Below are 16,508 nucleotides of genomic sequence, written 5' to 3'. Positions count from 1 at the left end.
AATCTGTTCCGTAGTACGACAAGTAATCTGCTCCATCAAGACAAGATTATCGTGAATGATTACTGCTGTCACATAGCACGTTAATGGACACTAAGTGCTGAACGTCAATGAAATCCAATTATAATCACATGTTAATTGAAAGATATTAAATGAATGCATTCTCTTGCATAGGCTTTTATTTTATTTTGAAGTAAACACTTTGCTTCATTATTTAGCAATTGTTATGCTTACAGCATGTTATAATCCGCTCCTCAATGAGGGAAAAAGCAAGTTGCGATGGCCTCCCTAACAAGATTTTCCACAATCATAGTATGTACGGGCACAACTATCCCAGATGTGACGTCCAGATGTAAATTGAAAAAAGTGCATGCCAAATGCGGATTTATTCATTATACCAGCTTGCATAACACGTAAAAATACGTTTAAGGAAAATAATACAGGTCATATAAGATAACGCATAGGCTTATAACTTTACTTATACTTTAAATTAATATTGTTTTGCTTCTTAAAATGTAAAGAGTTAATGATTCTTAAAATAAATTATCTTCTTATTTATAAATTGTAAAAAAATTAGTGCATTTTCCTGTTTCAGTTGGCAAAAATGTTAAAATGATTTCCGAATTCGGTGTATCATTTCAGTCTTCTATTCTATAACACTGTTGAGGTGTCGTGTCTTCGATTTCTTATTCTTGAAATAAAAACATTTTTTTCCAAAATTGTACTATAAGAAAATGTTTTTCTCATTACAACATTAAAAAGAAGTATTCAGTCACACGCATTATCATACAAAATATGTGTTTCTTTCCTTATTCGTTTCTCAATGTATATGTACGAGAAAGACTGTTTTGATTATACCATCGAATCGTTAGCAGATACTAACAAATTTGTCGGACAAAAAGGTCTGATTTTAGGAGCTCTATTCAATTTACCTTAAATTCTAGGCAATATGAGATTAACCATTTATTTTGGCTTTAATATTTCCTTGAAACGTGTTTGTCTCCTAAAAATACGTAACTCACCATTTTCGAGAAAAATCACTTTTAATGTAGACTGGTGATCACACATTTCAAACGACGTTAGATATCTCGTAAAATGTGATAAACATGCCTATTAATAGCTGCAGCAAACATCTTTCCAAAAACAGCCCGGAAATTTTCTAAATGGGTTACCGCAACGTAAAGTTTCATCTCGATAGATACGTAAACTTCCCGTAATAGTATTGGAATTGGTAACTTTTATTTGTCACTTTATCGAAATGTATGATTGAAAACACTTAAGGTTCTCTTAATTTCCAAACCATTCATACATCATACCAAAGCGCATCGTTCAATCTTCAAAAATAGCTACTTTTGCTTTTAAATTTGGAATAGTTACAAAGAGTTTCGACCACCACCGCAAACCTTGGATCAATGCATTAAACAGTTTTTAAGAAATACATACTTCTAAAAATGTTAGAGCTCAAGTTTCAGAAAAATGAGGGTTGACCGCAAAATACAGCAAATTTTTTTAATTTAATTTAATTACCTGTAAATGTTTAAATATGTAAAAACATTGCAAAACGAAGTTTGTTTCTAGCTTTAGAGAAGTAGCACGCCAGTCTGTATGTATAAATAACGGCGACATATTTGAATAAAATATTTCACTACATTCCATACGATGTTTCAATTACAAAACATTTGCGTCTGTATGTGTCAAATGTTCCATAGGCAAAGTAGTGTTACATTAAATCACGAGTTTCATATTCAGGATGACTATGGTGCTATTTCCGAGATTGGCCATTCTACATTATATCACACAGATATCGGGATAAAATTCTTTGCAATGATTAATTCTCGAAATTTGATAGAACCTGATCCTCATATTGTCTCCATCAATGGGATTTCAAATTCTAATGTCGACAAAATGTGATATATAGAAAACTGCATTTGTAACCAATCTGCAGTGGCATCTTTACTTTATGAAATCAAGACGAAAAGCATCCCATTTGGCGAAAATATTGTTGTTGAGATTCGCTTCATGGAGTCGCTCTCCCGTCCTTCTCCCCATTGGCCTCTGAGTAAAAAGAGAGTTCCAGAAGCCAAGAATGAAGAACCATGTAACATGCTAAAACCTTTTGAAAAGGTTTGTGCTTCACTTGCTTAAAAGACGCGCAGCATAGACTCAAAATGTCTAATAGTTGAAACTCACGATATGCCAGAGAATACGTCAATAAACCGTAGTATGCGGAGTAATTGCGATAAGAACAGCGTATGGCCATTCATGTTGCAGTGATCGTATTCAGTATCAGAAGACTATCGTAGTTTCGAAACTGCTAGAAGACTTATAGACCATAAGAGGGGTTAGACTAACTGCTTCGCCTTTCTCTTTGTTGTTTACAAGTTAGTGGAATCATACAGTTTTAATTTCGCGAAAGAGAAGTAAAATATTTATTAATGAGTACTGGGCGATAATTCTGAAGGAAATTCCTCATAAACGTTAAACAATACCCTAAACAGGTTTCTACAGCAGACCGTATTTCAGTATTACACTGGTAACTAATAAAGAAACGTGGAAAGTGTACTAAAGGAGAAGAAGAGTACGGCTTTCGAACTTTTTCACGTCCACCTCCTTCGCCACGTAAATATGGTCAAACAGGGCGATAACTATACTGAACTTGCAGACTTGGTCTTCCCGTGTCCTTTACTGAAACGTTTTCTTCCAAACGTTAACATGCCATGTGACCATACTTATCTTTTCAATAGGTCTCGAGTTTGATATATGCATAAAACAGCCAACCGGTTGCAAAAAACTGATAAAAAATAATGTTGCAACCAGTTGGCTTTTATACCTACCCTATTCTCGTACAGTTGCTGTCTCAAATTTGAAAAATTTGTGGTGAGTTCTATGGGATCAAACTGCTTAGATCACCGGTCCCTAGCCTTACACACTACTTACTCTAACTTAAACTAATCTACGCTACGGACAGCACACACACACAAACACACACACACACACACACTCATGCCCGACTGAGGACTCGAACCTCCGACGGAGGGAGCCACGCGAACCGTGGTAACACGCCTTTAACCACGCGGCTACCCCGCGCGGCTGCTGTCTCATAGCCGCACTGAAAACGATTTTTACCTGGAGATCTCGAGCTGTTTTAAAAAGCCTATTTTGTTCTGTTTACAAAGATATTTACATAACTGCATATCGATAAATAAATAGTGATGAAGTCAAATTAGGTAGGAAAATACTCGATTCTTAACGTAATATCACTTGTCTAACATCTTGTCCAGATATTTGAAACCAGTTGTGAAATATGGTAAATGGCAACTTTAGATGTGACATCCTATGTTAAATATTGGAACAGTTAGCCTCCTTTACTAACATTCTTTCGCTTACCTAAAGTATAAATCTTGGAGAGTTTAAAAATATAGTCCGTCACGTCGAACACCATATGCTAGAGTTTCTTTTAGTACTTCGTTGCTGTTACACGAAATAATCACACGTCATAACGAAACACAATGCACTGCGTTGCAGAGCGGAAACGCAGTTCTAAACTTAGTGCTGATGGGATGTTTGTCTGTGTGTTTCAGCTTCTATCATGCAGGGCCCGAATGGCATGCAGCCTCCAGTGAGTGCAATAAAGCTGGAGAACCCGAACTACTACTGCAACAGCTACACGCCGCCCGCCTCCGACCATACCTCCATGATGCCCACCGGCGCCTACAGTAAGTGTACAAGCCTCCGGTTTCTCTCTCTCTCTCTCTCTCTCTCTCTCTCTGTGTGTGTGTGTGTGTGTGTGTGTGTGTGTGTGCGTGTCAGCTATTTTACTTTTATTTAAAGTTGTCGTTATTGTACACTACTGGCCATTAAAATTGCTACACCACGAAGACGCGAAATTTAGCCGACAGGAAGAAGACGCTGTGATATGCAAATGATTAGCTTTTCAGAGCATTCACACAAGGTTGCCGCCGGTGGCGATACCTGCAACGTGCTGACATGAGGAAAGTTTCCAACCGATTTCTCATACACAAACAGCAGTTGACCGGCGTTGCCTGGTGAAACGTTGTTGTGATGCCTCGTGTAAGGAGGAGAAATGCGTACCATCACGTTTCCGACTTTGATAAAGGTCGGATTGTAGCCTATCGCACTTCGGTTTATCGTATCTCGACATTGCTGCTCGAGTTGGTCGAGATCCAATGACTGTTAGCAGAATATGGAATCGGTGGGTTCAGGCGGGGAATACGGAACGCCGTGCTGGATCCCAACGGCCTCGTATCACTAGCAGTCGAGATGACAGGCATCTTATCCGCATGGCTGTAACGGATCGTGCAGCCACGTCTCGATCTCTGAGTCAACAGATGGGGACGTTTGCAAGACAACAACCATCTGCACGAACAGTTCGACGACGTTTGCAGCAGTATGGACTATCAGCTCGGAGACCATGGTTGCGGTTACACTGGATGCTGCATCACAGACAGGAGCGCCTGCGATGGTGTACTCGACGACGAACCTGGATGCACAAGTGGCAAACCGTCATTCTTTCGGATGAATCCAGGTTCTGTTTACAGCATCATGATGGTCGCATCCGTGTTTGGTGACATCGCGGTGAACGCACATTGGAAGCGTGTATTCGCCATCGCCATCCTGGCGTATCACCCGGCGTGATGATAAGGGGAGCCATTGGTTACACGTCTCGGTCACCTCTTGTTCGCATTGACGGCACTTTGAACTGTGGATGTTACATTTCAGATGTGTTACGAGCCGTGGTTCTACCCTTCATTAGATCCCTGCGAAACCCTACATTTCAGCAGGATAATGCACGACCGCATGTTGCAGGTCCTGTACGGGCCTTTTTCGATACAGAAAATGTTCGACTGCTGCCCTGGCCAGCACATTCTCCAGATCTCTCACCAACTGAAAACGTCTGGTCAATGGTGGCCGAGCAACTAGCTCGTCACAATACGCCAGTCACTACTCTTGATGAACTGTGGTATCGTGTTGAAGCTGCATGGGCAGCTGTACCTGTACACGCCATCCAAGCTCTGTTTGACTCAATGCCCAGGCGTATCAACGTCGTTATTACGGCCAGAGGTGGTTGTTCTGGGTACTGATTTCTCAGGATCTGTGCACCCACATTGCGTGAAAATGTAATCGCATGTCGGTTCTAGTATAATATATTTGTCCAATGAATACCCGTTTATCATCTGCATATATTCTTGGTGTAGCAATTTTAATGGCCAGTAGTGTAGTTGCAAAAAGAATCTCATGAAGTTAGGGGATGGAATCACTCGTGATTTTCAAAGTGCTACCACCAGTCCAGCAACACAATGACTGTGCATTGGGAGTTAAAAATAATGGGTACAATGGTCGAGCAGCTGCTCATAAGTCACAAATTCTTGTAATCAGTTCTAGGTGGCACGTGAGGTGGTGCAAAGACCGACCTCGCTGGACAGTGGATGACTGGAAACGGATGATACGGAGTGATGAATCGCTCTATTTCCTGTGGCAGTTCAATGGAAGGGTCTGGGTTTGGTGGGTGCCTGCAGAACGTTATCTGCCATCATGTATGGCGCCAAAAGTGAAGTACGGAGGAGAAAGTGTTATGTATGTTATGGGTGTTTTTCGTATTTGGGTGTGGTCCCATTATTGCACTTAATAAAATGCTAAATGCGGAAGGATATGGACACATTTTACAGCATTGTGCACGGTGTACAGCAGAGTAACAGTTTGGAGACGGTGAGTGAATCAGCGTGACAAAGTACCCTGTCATAAAGAAGCATTTGTGAGGCAATGATTTGTGGGCAATAACATTCCTGAAATGGACCGGCCTGCACAGAGTCGGAGACTACGGCTGGATGCTCAGCATACTCCTATGATGCTAGTAAGACCCATAACTATTGACTAACCAGTAAACAATCGCCCCTCCCACGAAGTTATTTGGGATTAATTAATGAAACGTTGCTGGAGTAACACGATGACATGAGCCTATAGCTCACACAGATATTAAAGAACAGTTTCATCTAAGTACAGACTGTAACTAAAGATCACACTTAAGTTAAATAAATTGTTAGTTAATAAACATGAATTGGATTCCCAGTCATCACAGAAAGCACAATGATCCAGTGACATTAAAAAAAGAAAAAAGAATACGTCAAGACCTTGGCATGAGTGTGAGGAAATACGATTGCAAATAAATCACTTCATAAAGGCAAGGCCTCCGGTCCAGATGCTATACCAGTCAGATCCCTCTCAAAGTATGCTGATAAAATAGCTCCATATTTAGCAATTATATACAACCACTCGTTCACAGAAAGATCCGTACCTAAAGACTGGAAAATTGCTTAAGTCACACCAATACCCAAAAAGGGAAGTAGGAGTAATCCGCTGAATTACAGGCCTCTATCACTAACGTCGATTTGCAGTAGGGTTTTGGAACATATACTGTATTCGAACATTATGAAGTACCTCGAAGAAAACGATTTATTGACACATAGTCAGCACGGTTTTAGAAAATATCGTTCTTGTCAAACACAACTAGTTCTTTATACTCATGAAGTAATAAGTGCTATCGACATGGGATGTCAGATTGATTCCATATTTTTAGTTTTCCAGAAGGCTTTCGACACCGTTCCTCACAAGCGCCTTCTAACCAAACTGCGTGCCTACGGAGTATCGCCTCAGTTGTGCCACTGGATTCGTGATTTCCTGTCAGTAAGGTCACAGTTCGTAGTAATAGACGGAAAGTTATCGAGGAAAGCAGAAGTAATATCCGGCGTTCCCCAAGGAAGTGTTATAGGCCCTCTATTGTTCCTGATCTATATTAACGACATAGGAGACAATCTGAGTAGCCGTCTTAGATTGTTTGCACATGGTGCTGTCATTTACCGTCTTGTAAAGTCATCAAATGATCAAAACTACTTGCAAAATGATTTAGATAAGATATCTGTATGGTGCAAAAAGTGGCACTTGACCCTGAATAGGGAAAAGTGTGAAGTTATTCACATGAGTACTAAAAGAAATCAGCTACATTTCGATTACGCGATAAGTCACACAAATCTGAAGGCTGTAAATTCAACTAAATACTTAGGGATTACAATTACAAATAACCTAAATTGGAACGATCACATAGATAATATTGTGGGTAGAGCAAACCAAAGACTGCGAATCATTGGCAGAACACTTAGAAGGTGCAACAGGTCTTCTAAAGAGACTGCTTACACCACGCTTGTCCGCCCTATTCTAGAGCTGTGCGGTGTGGGATCCGCATCAGGTGGGACTGACGGATGACATCGAAAAAGTACAAAGAAGGGCAGCTCGTTTTGTATTATCGCGAAATAGAGGAGATAGTGTCACAGACGTGATACGTGAATTGCAGTAGCAATCATTAAAACAAAGGCATTTTTCGTTGCGATAGGATCTTCTCATGAAATTTCAATCACCAGTTTTCTCTTCCGATTGCGAAAACATTCTGTTGGCACCCACCTACATACATCATCAAGATAAAATAAGAGAAATCAGGGCTCGCACAGAAAAATTTAAGTGCTCGTTTTTCCCACGTGCCGTTCGAGAGTGGAATGGTAAAGAGACAGCTTGAATGTGGTTCATTGAACCCTCTGACAGGCATTTTATTGTGAATAGCAGAGTAATCACGTAGATGTAGATGTAGATTAAAAGTCCCCACATAAACACCAGTGATTGCGAATGCAACTAATAGATGGAACAGAAGACCACACCAGAGATAACGGCCCCAGAAAGTTATATGCAAGTGCAGGATAAGGCAATTGAGCTGCCTGTGTGTATTCAGTTAAGCCAAACCAATCTCGGAATAAGGAAGTTCGCGGTCCCCTCGTCACGACGAGTGCAATTGCCGCACGTTCTCACCATGCTCAGTTATGCCGTAGCGATTGCCTGAAGTAGTGGCTCTGGACTCTTGAGTGCGGGCTCCGGCATCTGCACCCGTCTTGCGACAGCCTAAACTCTGCAAGAGGGAGGTGAAGATGACTGCTGAGTTCTCGGTGGGCAACTAAGATGACGCCGGCGGCGGTGGCCGAGCGGTTCTAGGTGCTTCAGACCGGAACTGTACGACTGCTACGGTCGCAGGTTCGAATCCTGCCTCGGGCATGAATGTGTGTCATGTCCTTAGGTAAGTTAGGTTTAAATATTTCTAAGTTCGAGGGGACTGATGATCTCAGATGTTAAGTCCCATAGTGCTCAGAGCCATTTGAACCATTTTTTTGAACTAAGATGACGCGTTTTCTGCTCACTATTGCAGAAATTGCTCTGGCTGTCTCGGCATTGGGAACTCTGTGGCCAATTACGGTAAGGATTGCGAGCACCAACAAATGAAAAATTCAGAAATATGTTACAAAAATCCCTTGATTGGTCAATGATGTTAATTGTCTCTAAAAGTGGGGGCTGAAGTTCGGAGTTCTGTCCCGCCGAGAGCGTGATTTCCTGTCCTGGTCAATAAGAGGGAAGGAACGTACACACAGGTAGCCCTTCCTCCGGCTACCAAAATAATTTTCGTGAACCAATCAGAGTTCGTTTTACAAGGTTGATTAAGAACACCCAGCTACCTCCTCTCGCACTACGTGGTTGTTACTTGCTTTCAGTGCGTGTCTTGACTTTCCATGCCGTAGCTGTCTAGAAAGCATTCTTAAAGCTCCTCGTAGCCCTGGAGTTTTATAGCCTCCTAGTTGTGCCTATTGTTAAGCACTCTGGACGTTTCCGGTCTACTGCAGCCCCCAGCCAAGGTGACCGCCCCTTCGCTCAGGGCTTTCAAAAAGAAACCCATTTATGACCCTGTGTTGAGCCCCTGTGTGGAAATGTGCCATGGCAGCTCGCCTAACTTCTTGGAAGAAAGAAAAGACTCCAGAGTCCAAAAAGGCAGAACAGAAACTAAAGGGATTATCGATCATTCTAATAACGCATATTTACGTGCATATTCAAGTGAACTATTCATATTATGACATTACGGGTCAATCCCGCGTCCGGCCATCCTGATTTAGGTTTTCCGTGATTTCCCTAAATCGCTCCAGGCAAATGCTGGGATGGTTCCTCTGAAAGGGCACGGCCGACTTCCTTCCCTGTCCTTCCCTAATCCGATGAGACCGATGACCTCGCTGTTTGGTCTCTTCCCCCCCCCCCCCCCCCCAAAAAAAAACCAAGACATTACGGGGTGCCCTACCTAAAATAAATGAATGTCAATTTGGTTCAGTGTCAGTTTGGGATAAACTGCCATGTAACAATGTCGGGAATAAAATTGTCTAGGTAGCATATTTAATTATTGACATTGCAAGATCACAGGTTAATGTAAGCGCGAGGTAAGCCATTCCATGTGTGAAATGCTGCTACATTAATAACTGATGTAACTGCCAGAATGTTACATGCAAGCATGTAAACGTGAATGCAATGTGTTGTACAGGCGTCAGACATCAGTTTGTGGGATGGAGTTCCTTGCCGCCGGCCGGAGTGGCCGTGCGGTTCTAGGCGCTACAGTCTGGAACCGCGAGACCGCTACGGTCGCAGGTTCGAATCGTGCCTCGGGCATGGATGTATGTGATGTCCTTAGGTTAGTTAGGTTTAAGTAGTTCTAAGTTCTAGGGGACTGATGACCTCAGAAGTTGAGTCCCATAGTGCTCAGAGCCAGTTCCTTGCCTGTTGCACTTAACTTAGTTGGTCAAACAGGGGCGGTTAATGTTTTTATTGTGGATGACAATGGAGTTGTTGTCCGAATATGTCCCATATGTGCTCGATTGGAGACAGATCTGATGGTCGAGAAAGCTAAGGCAGCATGTCCACACTCTATAGAGCATGTTGGATTACATCATCAGTATGTGGGTGAGCGTTATCCTGCTGGAAATCAGCCCCAGGAATGCTGTTCATGAATGGCAGCACAACAGGTCGAATCACCAGACTCACGCATAAATTTGCAGTCAGGATGCATGGGATAACCACGAGAGTGATTCTGGTGTCACATAATATCGCACCGCTGACCAACCCCAGGTGTAAGACCAATGGTTACCGCTCCTCAACTGGCCTCCTAATCAACACTCGGCCATCACTGGCACTGAGGCAGCACCAGAAAACACAACGGATCTCTACTCTGCCCTCCAGTAATCTCTCGCTTGACACCACTGACGCCGGCCACGGTGGTCTCGCGGTTCCAGGCGCGCAGTCCGGAACCGCGCGACTGCTACGGTCGCAGGTTCGAATCCTGCCTCGGGCATGGATGTGTGTTATGTCCTTAGGTTAGTTAGGTTTAAGTAGTTCTAAGTTCTAGGGGACTGATGACCACAGCTGTTAAGTCCCATAGTGCTCAGAGCCATTTGAACCATTTTTGAACACCACTGACGTCGCAAATGGCACTGGTTTGGGGTCAGTGGAATGAACGCTACAGGACGTCTGGCTCGGAGCTCTCCTCGTAGCAACTGTTTCGTAACAGTTCGTTATGTCGCTGTAATGCCAACTGCTGCTCAAACTACAGCCGCAGTTGCAGGACGATGCGCCAGAGCCATACCCCGAACACAGTGGTCTTCCCTCCCAGCAGTGCCACGTGGCTGTCCGAAGCCAGGTCTTCTTGCGACTGTACAGTCCCGTGACCACCACTGCCAGCAATCACGTTAGTGCCAAGTCTTTCTGTAGTATCGCAGAAGAAACATCCAGCTTCTCGTAGCCATATTACACGACCTCGTTCAACCTCAGTGAGCTGTTGATAATGGCGTCTTTGTCGCCTAAAAGGCATTCTTGACTAACACAACTCACCACGTCCAATCTCATACGTAACTAACGCTCACGACCGTTACGGCATATATTTAAACCAAACCGGACCTGCGTTCTCATAGTGGCGCTACTAGCGCCACTCATGCGACTGGCGTGAAATTTGAATAGATATCATCTTTCAGATGTTGAAACGAGCTTACCAACTTATGTCGCACATTTTAGTATTGTGATTTTTTCCGTCAGTGTATCTTGCACGACATTTTGAAAGTGACAAAGGTCGCCACCCGCTGGTTTCCGCGACTACTCACACAAAATCAAAAAGCCCGTCAAACCGAGGCAGCTGTGGAAATCCTGTAACTGTGCCAATTCACCCAGACGACTTCTTAATCAGCCTTATCTCCATGGACGAGGGTTGTGTTTGTCGCTGTGAGTCCGGAACAAAGGTACAAAGTAAGTAGGGCAAACATGTGAAGTTACTACCTCCGAAAAAAACGTGAAGACCCATCCATCGTCGGACAAGGTGTAGTCGCGAGTTTTTTTAGACCTCCATGGAATCGTGCTAACACGTTATGTTCATAAGAGGCAAATCGTCCAGGAGAATACTACCGAAATCTCCCGACGGTGTTATTGGAGGTTGTCAAGACGAAGCGTTGCCGGAAGGTGTCCGAGGGAGTGGTTCTACTCGATGACAACACCCTAGCTCCTTCTTCTCATGACACAATCATACCTGGGGTAATCTACAGTTCACAAGACTTCGTGCAAACGTGACGTCATTTTGACGTCACACACGGTTATCGAAGCCACAGGAACTGCTATCGACTTCCGTTGGAGTTCGATGCGGGATGTTTGGGAGCCACCGTATTGAATTCCAGAGTGGATAGTTTCCGTATCGTAGCTTGCGTATTATGAAAGTATGCCATTTCAAAAAAAACGGCACGTTGAAGATTTATAATAACATTTCGTTCTTGGTACGATTTGTTATAATTAAATATCACATAATGACAGGTTGCCGGTTAAGCCCCTTATGACATGTCAGTTACAGCAGAAAAGCTGGAATTTCGCCAGTTCGTCGTAATTGTGTGGTTAGAAGCGTAAAGTACCACAGTTTTCTACTTCAGTGGATGGTTCGTGGCCTACAAATTCCAAAAAAAATTTTTTCGCCTTCCTGCTTCTAAACAAGAATGCTGTGTCCCCCCCCCCCCCACTGTCTCGTCTCTCTCTCTCTCTCTCTCTCTCCCTCTCTCTCTCAGGAGTGAGTTGTCATTGTTAATGATTTACAAATTAAACATGAAACACGCAGATGCTAATAAATATTCAAAACACGTAAAGCAAACTACCACTCACAATAAGAAGCATAGAAAAGACCGACTCATTTGCAAAAGAATTAAAAGGTAACTTACTCTGAGCCATCTATAGGTAGAAAAGAACATTTACGAGCTAGTTCTTTTACGACATTCTTTTCCAAACAAGAACGTCTTCAATTAAAGTAAATAGTTAACCATCAATATTACTTTTGTCATCATTTTATTACAACAAATTTTACCAATACCGACGCGTTTTCGAGAGGTCCTCAATGTCCTGGTGTTGTGAAACAGCATTTATTAATGGGACATAAGATAAATGAGCTATTGCTTTAATTCGTGTGATAGAATCGCTACCCACCCTTTCTAATTAAAAACCAAATCTGAAACTAGTTTTCAGAGTTCGTAAACGTAAACATGTTTTTTGAGACACCTTAATGCACACTTGAATAAATACGATATTGGATTCAATGCTATCTTCAGCTGGTTTTATACTTGTAAATCTTCAAGTTGTCTCACTTTCGGGGTTCATTAAAGAGCATTACGAAAAATAGTTAATGTAGTGCAACTTTATCAGTACTTAGTTTCGGACTTACTCTTGCAAACGTTTTAATCTTTCCCTTATCCGTTGCCCATTCCACATGAATGCAGAACTTCATACATCTATAAACAACATAACCTCGAGGTTAACGTACCCTGCAGTAAAGAAAAAGCATATCTCCAGTTCCCTCTACTTGGGGTGAATGTTATTGTTCCGAACATCATGTTCGCCTCGTGTATTACCGCGCGAAGTGGCGCAGTGGTTAGCACACTAGACTCGCATTCGGGACGACGAAGGCTCAAACCCCCGTCCGGCCATCCTGATTTAGGTTTTCCGTGATTTCGCTAAATCACTTGAGGCAAATGCCAGGATGGTTCCTTTGAAAGGGCGCGACTCATTTCCTTCCCCGTCCTTTCCTAATCCGATGGGATGTCGATAGACAGCTCTTTCATCTTCTATAAAGCGCGTTACATCAAAATGACGTCACGTTTGTACGAAGTCTTGTGAACTGCAGGTTACCCTCACACATGCTGCTTCTTCGGACTGCCCAATTATGCCTCACCGCTGTATCCTCCTGTCATTTCATCCAGTTAATTCTCCTTACGTGGAACAGCCAAAATGCAGACTTCTAGAGCTAAGGTCTCCATCAAATCAGCCTTGGGTGGGAAAAATGTGTCGCGTGGGAGAGTGACTATATAGAGGATTAGCGCCATCACCAAATTTCTCAGCTTCATTTTTTTCGAACTGATAATTACCGCTTTGACTAACCTAGCGTGAATTGCGAACCGGCTAGAAGTCAAGATTATCTTATGCGATAAATATGGAGCCAGTTCCAATGCACTTGTTAAAAATTTCATCATCTTTATAGCTGTATTTCATTCTCATTTCGCTATTACAGGAAATCTGGTAACGTCGAATAAATTGTTTGATGTGCATAGGTTGTTTAATCATTCGCCACTCATGTAAACTACTGGTATGTAATTAAAAATACTCATTAACTCTCCTATACAAAAAATCCAAATGTGTCAGAACGACACGGACATTGACTTCGTAACTTTTACGAAATTTTTTTCTGTTTGTGGACGATAAGATATTGATTTACGAATGTAAGTATTTGGAATGTCTTGAAAGCTTGCGGGAAGTTTCACGAGCTATCCTACACAAATTGCAGCTACAATTTGGATTACTTATTTTTAACTTCGCTCTTGTCTCAAATATGTACCGTACATGGATACGAAAGTCAGGTTACCAAGCCTTCTAACGTAGTCTCTGTATGCATAGTTTAACATTCTCTTAGAATGAACATGTTTTATATATAAATTATTAGTCTTGTTCGATAAAAGAATTCCCACTATTGTTATTGCATGCGGTACGTACAGTTCAAATACAGTAGTGCACAAAATACACAAAACATTGTTGACATATTATAGGAAGGTCGTTATGGACAGAGCAAAAGCTTGGATAGGACAAGGATGAGAAAGGAAATCAGCCGTTTGCGTTTCAATGCAACCATTTCTGCTTTTACATTTAACGATTTGTGGAAGCCTCATAAGCACAGATCGGTAACCTCGCCCCACCCGGACAAGAAACCAGTGCTTTTACCACTGCTCCGACCCGCTCGCTGTTTGGAACAAATCAAAGTTGATTCACAATAAACTCAGCTCAGCTCTATTTATGGTAGCTATTTTAAATACGTTCTTCGAATTTAAGTTCCTCATACACAGTAATTAGGCCATTACAATGTGGTAAATGTTACCTATCTTATTTCATCTGTAATTATGTCCATATGCCATCTATAGAATTTCTTGTTGTTGAACACAGGGTACAGAGTCTTTTCAGCCTTGTGGTCAAATAATGAGATGACCTGCTTTATGGCGTTTACTTTAGGGCTTGGGCGCGCGGGTGATTTTTGTCACCGTGACGTTTCGTCTGTCTTGTCCAGCCCGTGGCTGTATGCAGTACGTTAGTAGACGCGCATGTTACGACGTGACAACCGTGTGACATTTTTGTCTGCCGACCAGCGAACAAGTCCGTGACAAAACTGTCATTGCATCAGTAGGTTTTGATAGCCAGGCGTGCACGGGTGGCAAAACTGTCACTTTCCGTGCATTCTCCGCTCCCCATTTACTTTGTGATTATCGACACAGTGACACGCAAACATGGCATCAACGTCTCCGCACGACGTAACTCTGTGCGAAGAGGATATCGATAGTGATATTCTTATAGAAGAAGTAGAAAAAAGGCGAGCACTTTCCGGCAAAAAATTTGAAAGGCTCTTCGGTCATAAATATGAAAATTAAAAAATGGGAAGTAATCAGTCGAATAATATTTTCAAATGCTTGGGACAAGTTGTGTTCAATTCGAAAGTATTGAAAACTTTCCTTTTGATGTTGTGTAAGTTTTATAACACATTATGTGTAACTTCCCACGTATTAGTGTGTGACTCCAAAGGGGGTACTCACTATTCTGTTTTGTATTTTCTTTTACGTCTCATGCGTTCGCAAATAATGACCGTCTTTTCAAAATCCATATCGTTAAAGGACGCTTTGATTACAAAAAAAGTTTAGTGACTGTCTACTTCGTCAGCACTTTTATGACGTGATGAGACAGTGACGGAAACTTTTTTGCCATGATGACAAAAATCACTCATACGCGCTAGCGCTAGATGTAGTAGCCCTTTTCTGATCGGTGAAAGTCGGCTTTCCCGTTCTGTTTGGATGTTTGAACTGAACCCTTGTAGAACAAGTTCTGCCCTCCGGCCACAAAAGAAGTGAAATTTACCCACTCTTCTATTTTCTCATTAGACACAGGAGATATTTTACGAAAATGATCATTTTTGTTTCTCTTGCTTTGTACTATTTGTCGGCTTGTCTCTATACATAGTTAGGTGACTTACAGTCCAATGATTTGGTGGGCTTTCCACAACTGTTTTGATTCTCCACAGTTTTAAGTACCGGTATTGCTTCTCTGTTATACTCCAGCTTGATCAACTAGACTAGTCTACAAAAGAAGATAACACAGCTGCCATCATTAACAAACATTAATATCCTACATCTACTCATTATTGTAGATACTGCTTATTTGCAGAGAGTTCTGTTTGTTAATAGCCACTATAGAGGGATGCTGAATGGTTCCTAATAAGCTATGTGGCAATAATAAAACAACATTACATGTAATTTTACAATTAATATAAACTAGCTCTGAGTTGTTTGTTGATGAGAACATGTAATACCAAATAATAATGATCATTTCATTAGTCATGGAGGATGGCTAATACTGATGAAAGTCTGTGCAAATTTTTGTCCAGTGCACATCATTGTGATAAATTCTTTGTGCTTACAGGCCCACTTTCCCTGCCACGTAGTTCTCACAGCCCTGGAGAGCCTAGGCACAAACGGCCACGAAGTCTCAGCTCAACAGAAGAGGACATGGATTTGGCGAATCGTGAGAAAGGCGATGTCTCGTACTATGGGCAGAGCCCGGCGTCCCTTTCCAGCCAAGCCAGCTGGCAGTCAGATGTTGATCATGGTGGGTTAATTACCTCTTTGCTCTTGTACAAAACTTAGGTTTGTACAGGGTGCAACTTCTGTATGGTTTTCTTATATTAACTCTACATGTTGTTATATTTTTCTGAATTTAAATAATCGTAGGTTTTTTTTTGCATTTGTCTGGATTAATGAACTTTGAACTAAACATTAACTTCTCCTTCAATTAAGAAACTATGTAAACAAATCAATATATCAGTATAAATTTTCAGCAGTTTCAAAAACACATGAATTATTTCCGTATGTAACTAATTCACATAGAAGTTCCTTTCCAAATATATCTTCTGTTTGTGTGTATTGTTTTGGCACTACCATATCAAAAACTTGTAATTTTTAGATTTCTTCCAAGTATTTTCTAGACTTCATTGGTGTTTCAGTTCACAGTAATCAGTTGTCTATAATTTTTATAAT

The 16,508-nt window shown here is 41.8% G+C and overlaps 1 protein-coding gene across 7 annotated transcripts in view; it reads left to right on the top strand.

The window, feature by feature from the left end:
• The window catches only part of LOC124556761 (nuclear factor 1 X-type), a 587,449-nt gene that overhangs the window by 489,381 nt on the left and 81,560 nt on the right, over positions 1–16,508 (top strand). For all 7 annotated transcript variants that reach the window (XM_047130767.1, XM_047130763.1, XM_047130765.1 and 4 more), the window contains 2 exons: positions 3,579–3,713; positions 15,895–16,080. In XM_047130767.1, coding sequence (XP_046986723.1) covers positions 3,579–3,713; positions 15,895–16,080 — 321 coding nt within the window. The remainder of the gene's footprint in view (positions 1–3,578; positions 3,714–15,894; positions 16,081–16,508) is intronic.

This window comes from Schistocerca americana, chromosome X (assembly GCF_021461395.2).
Source record: "Schistocerca americana isolate TAMUIC-IGC-003095 chromosome X, iqSchAmer2.1, whole genome shotgun sequence".
Classification (NCBI taxonomy): domain Eukaryota; kingdom Metazoa; phylum Arthropoda; class Insecta; order Orthoptera; family Acrididae; genus Schistocerca; species Schistocerca americana.
The sequence above is the reverse complement of the archived record's forward strand: the minus strand, read 5'-3'. Positions and strand labels throughout refer to the sequence as shown.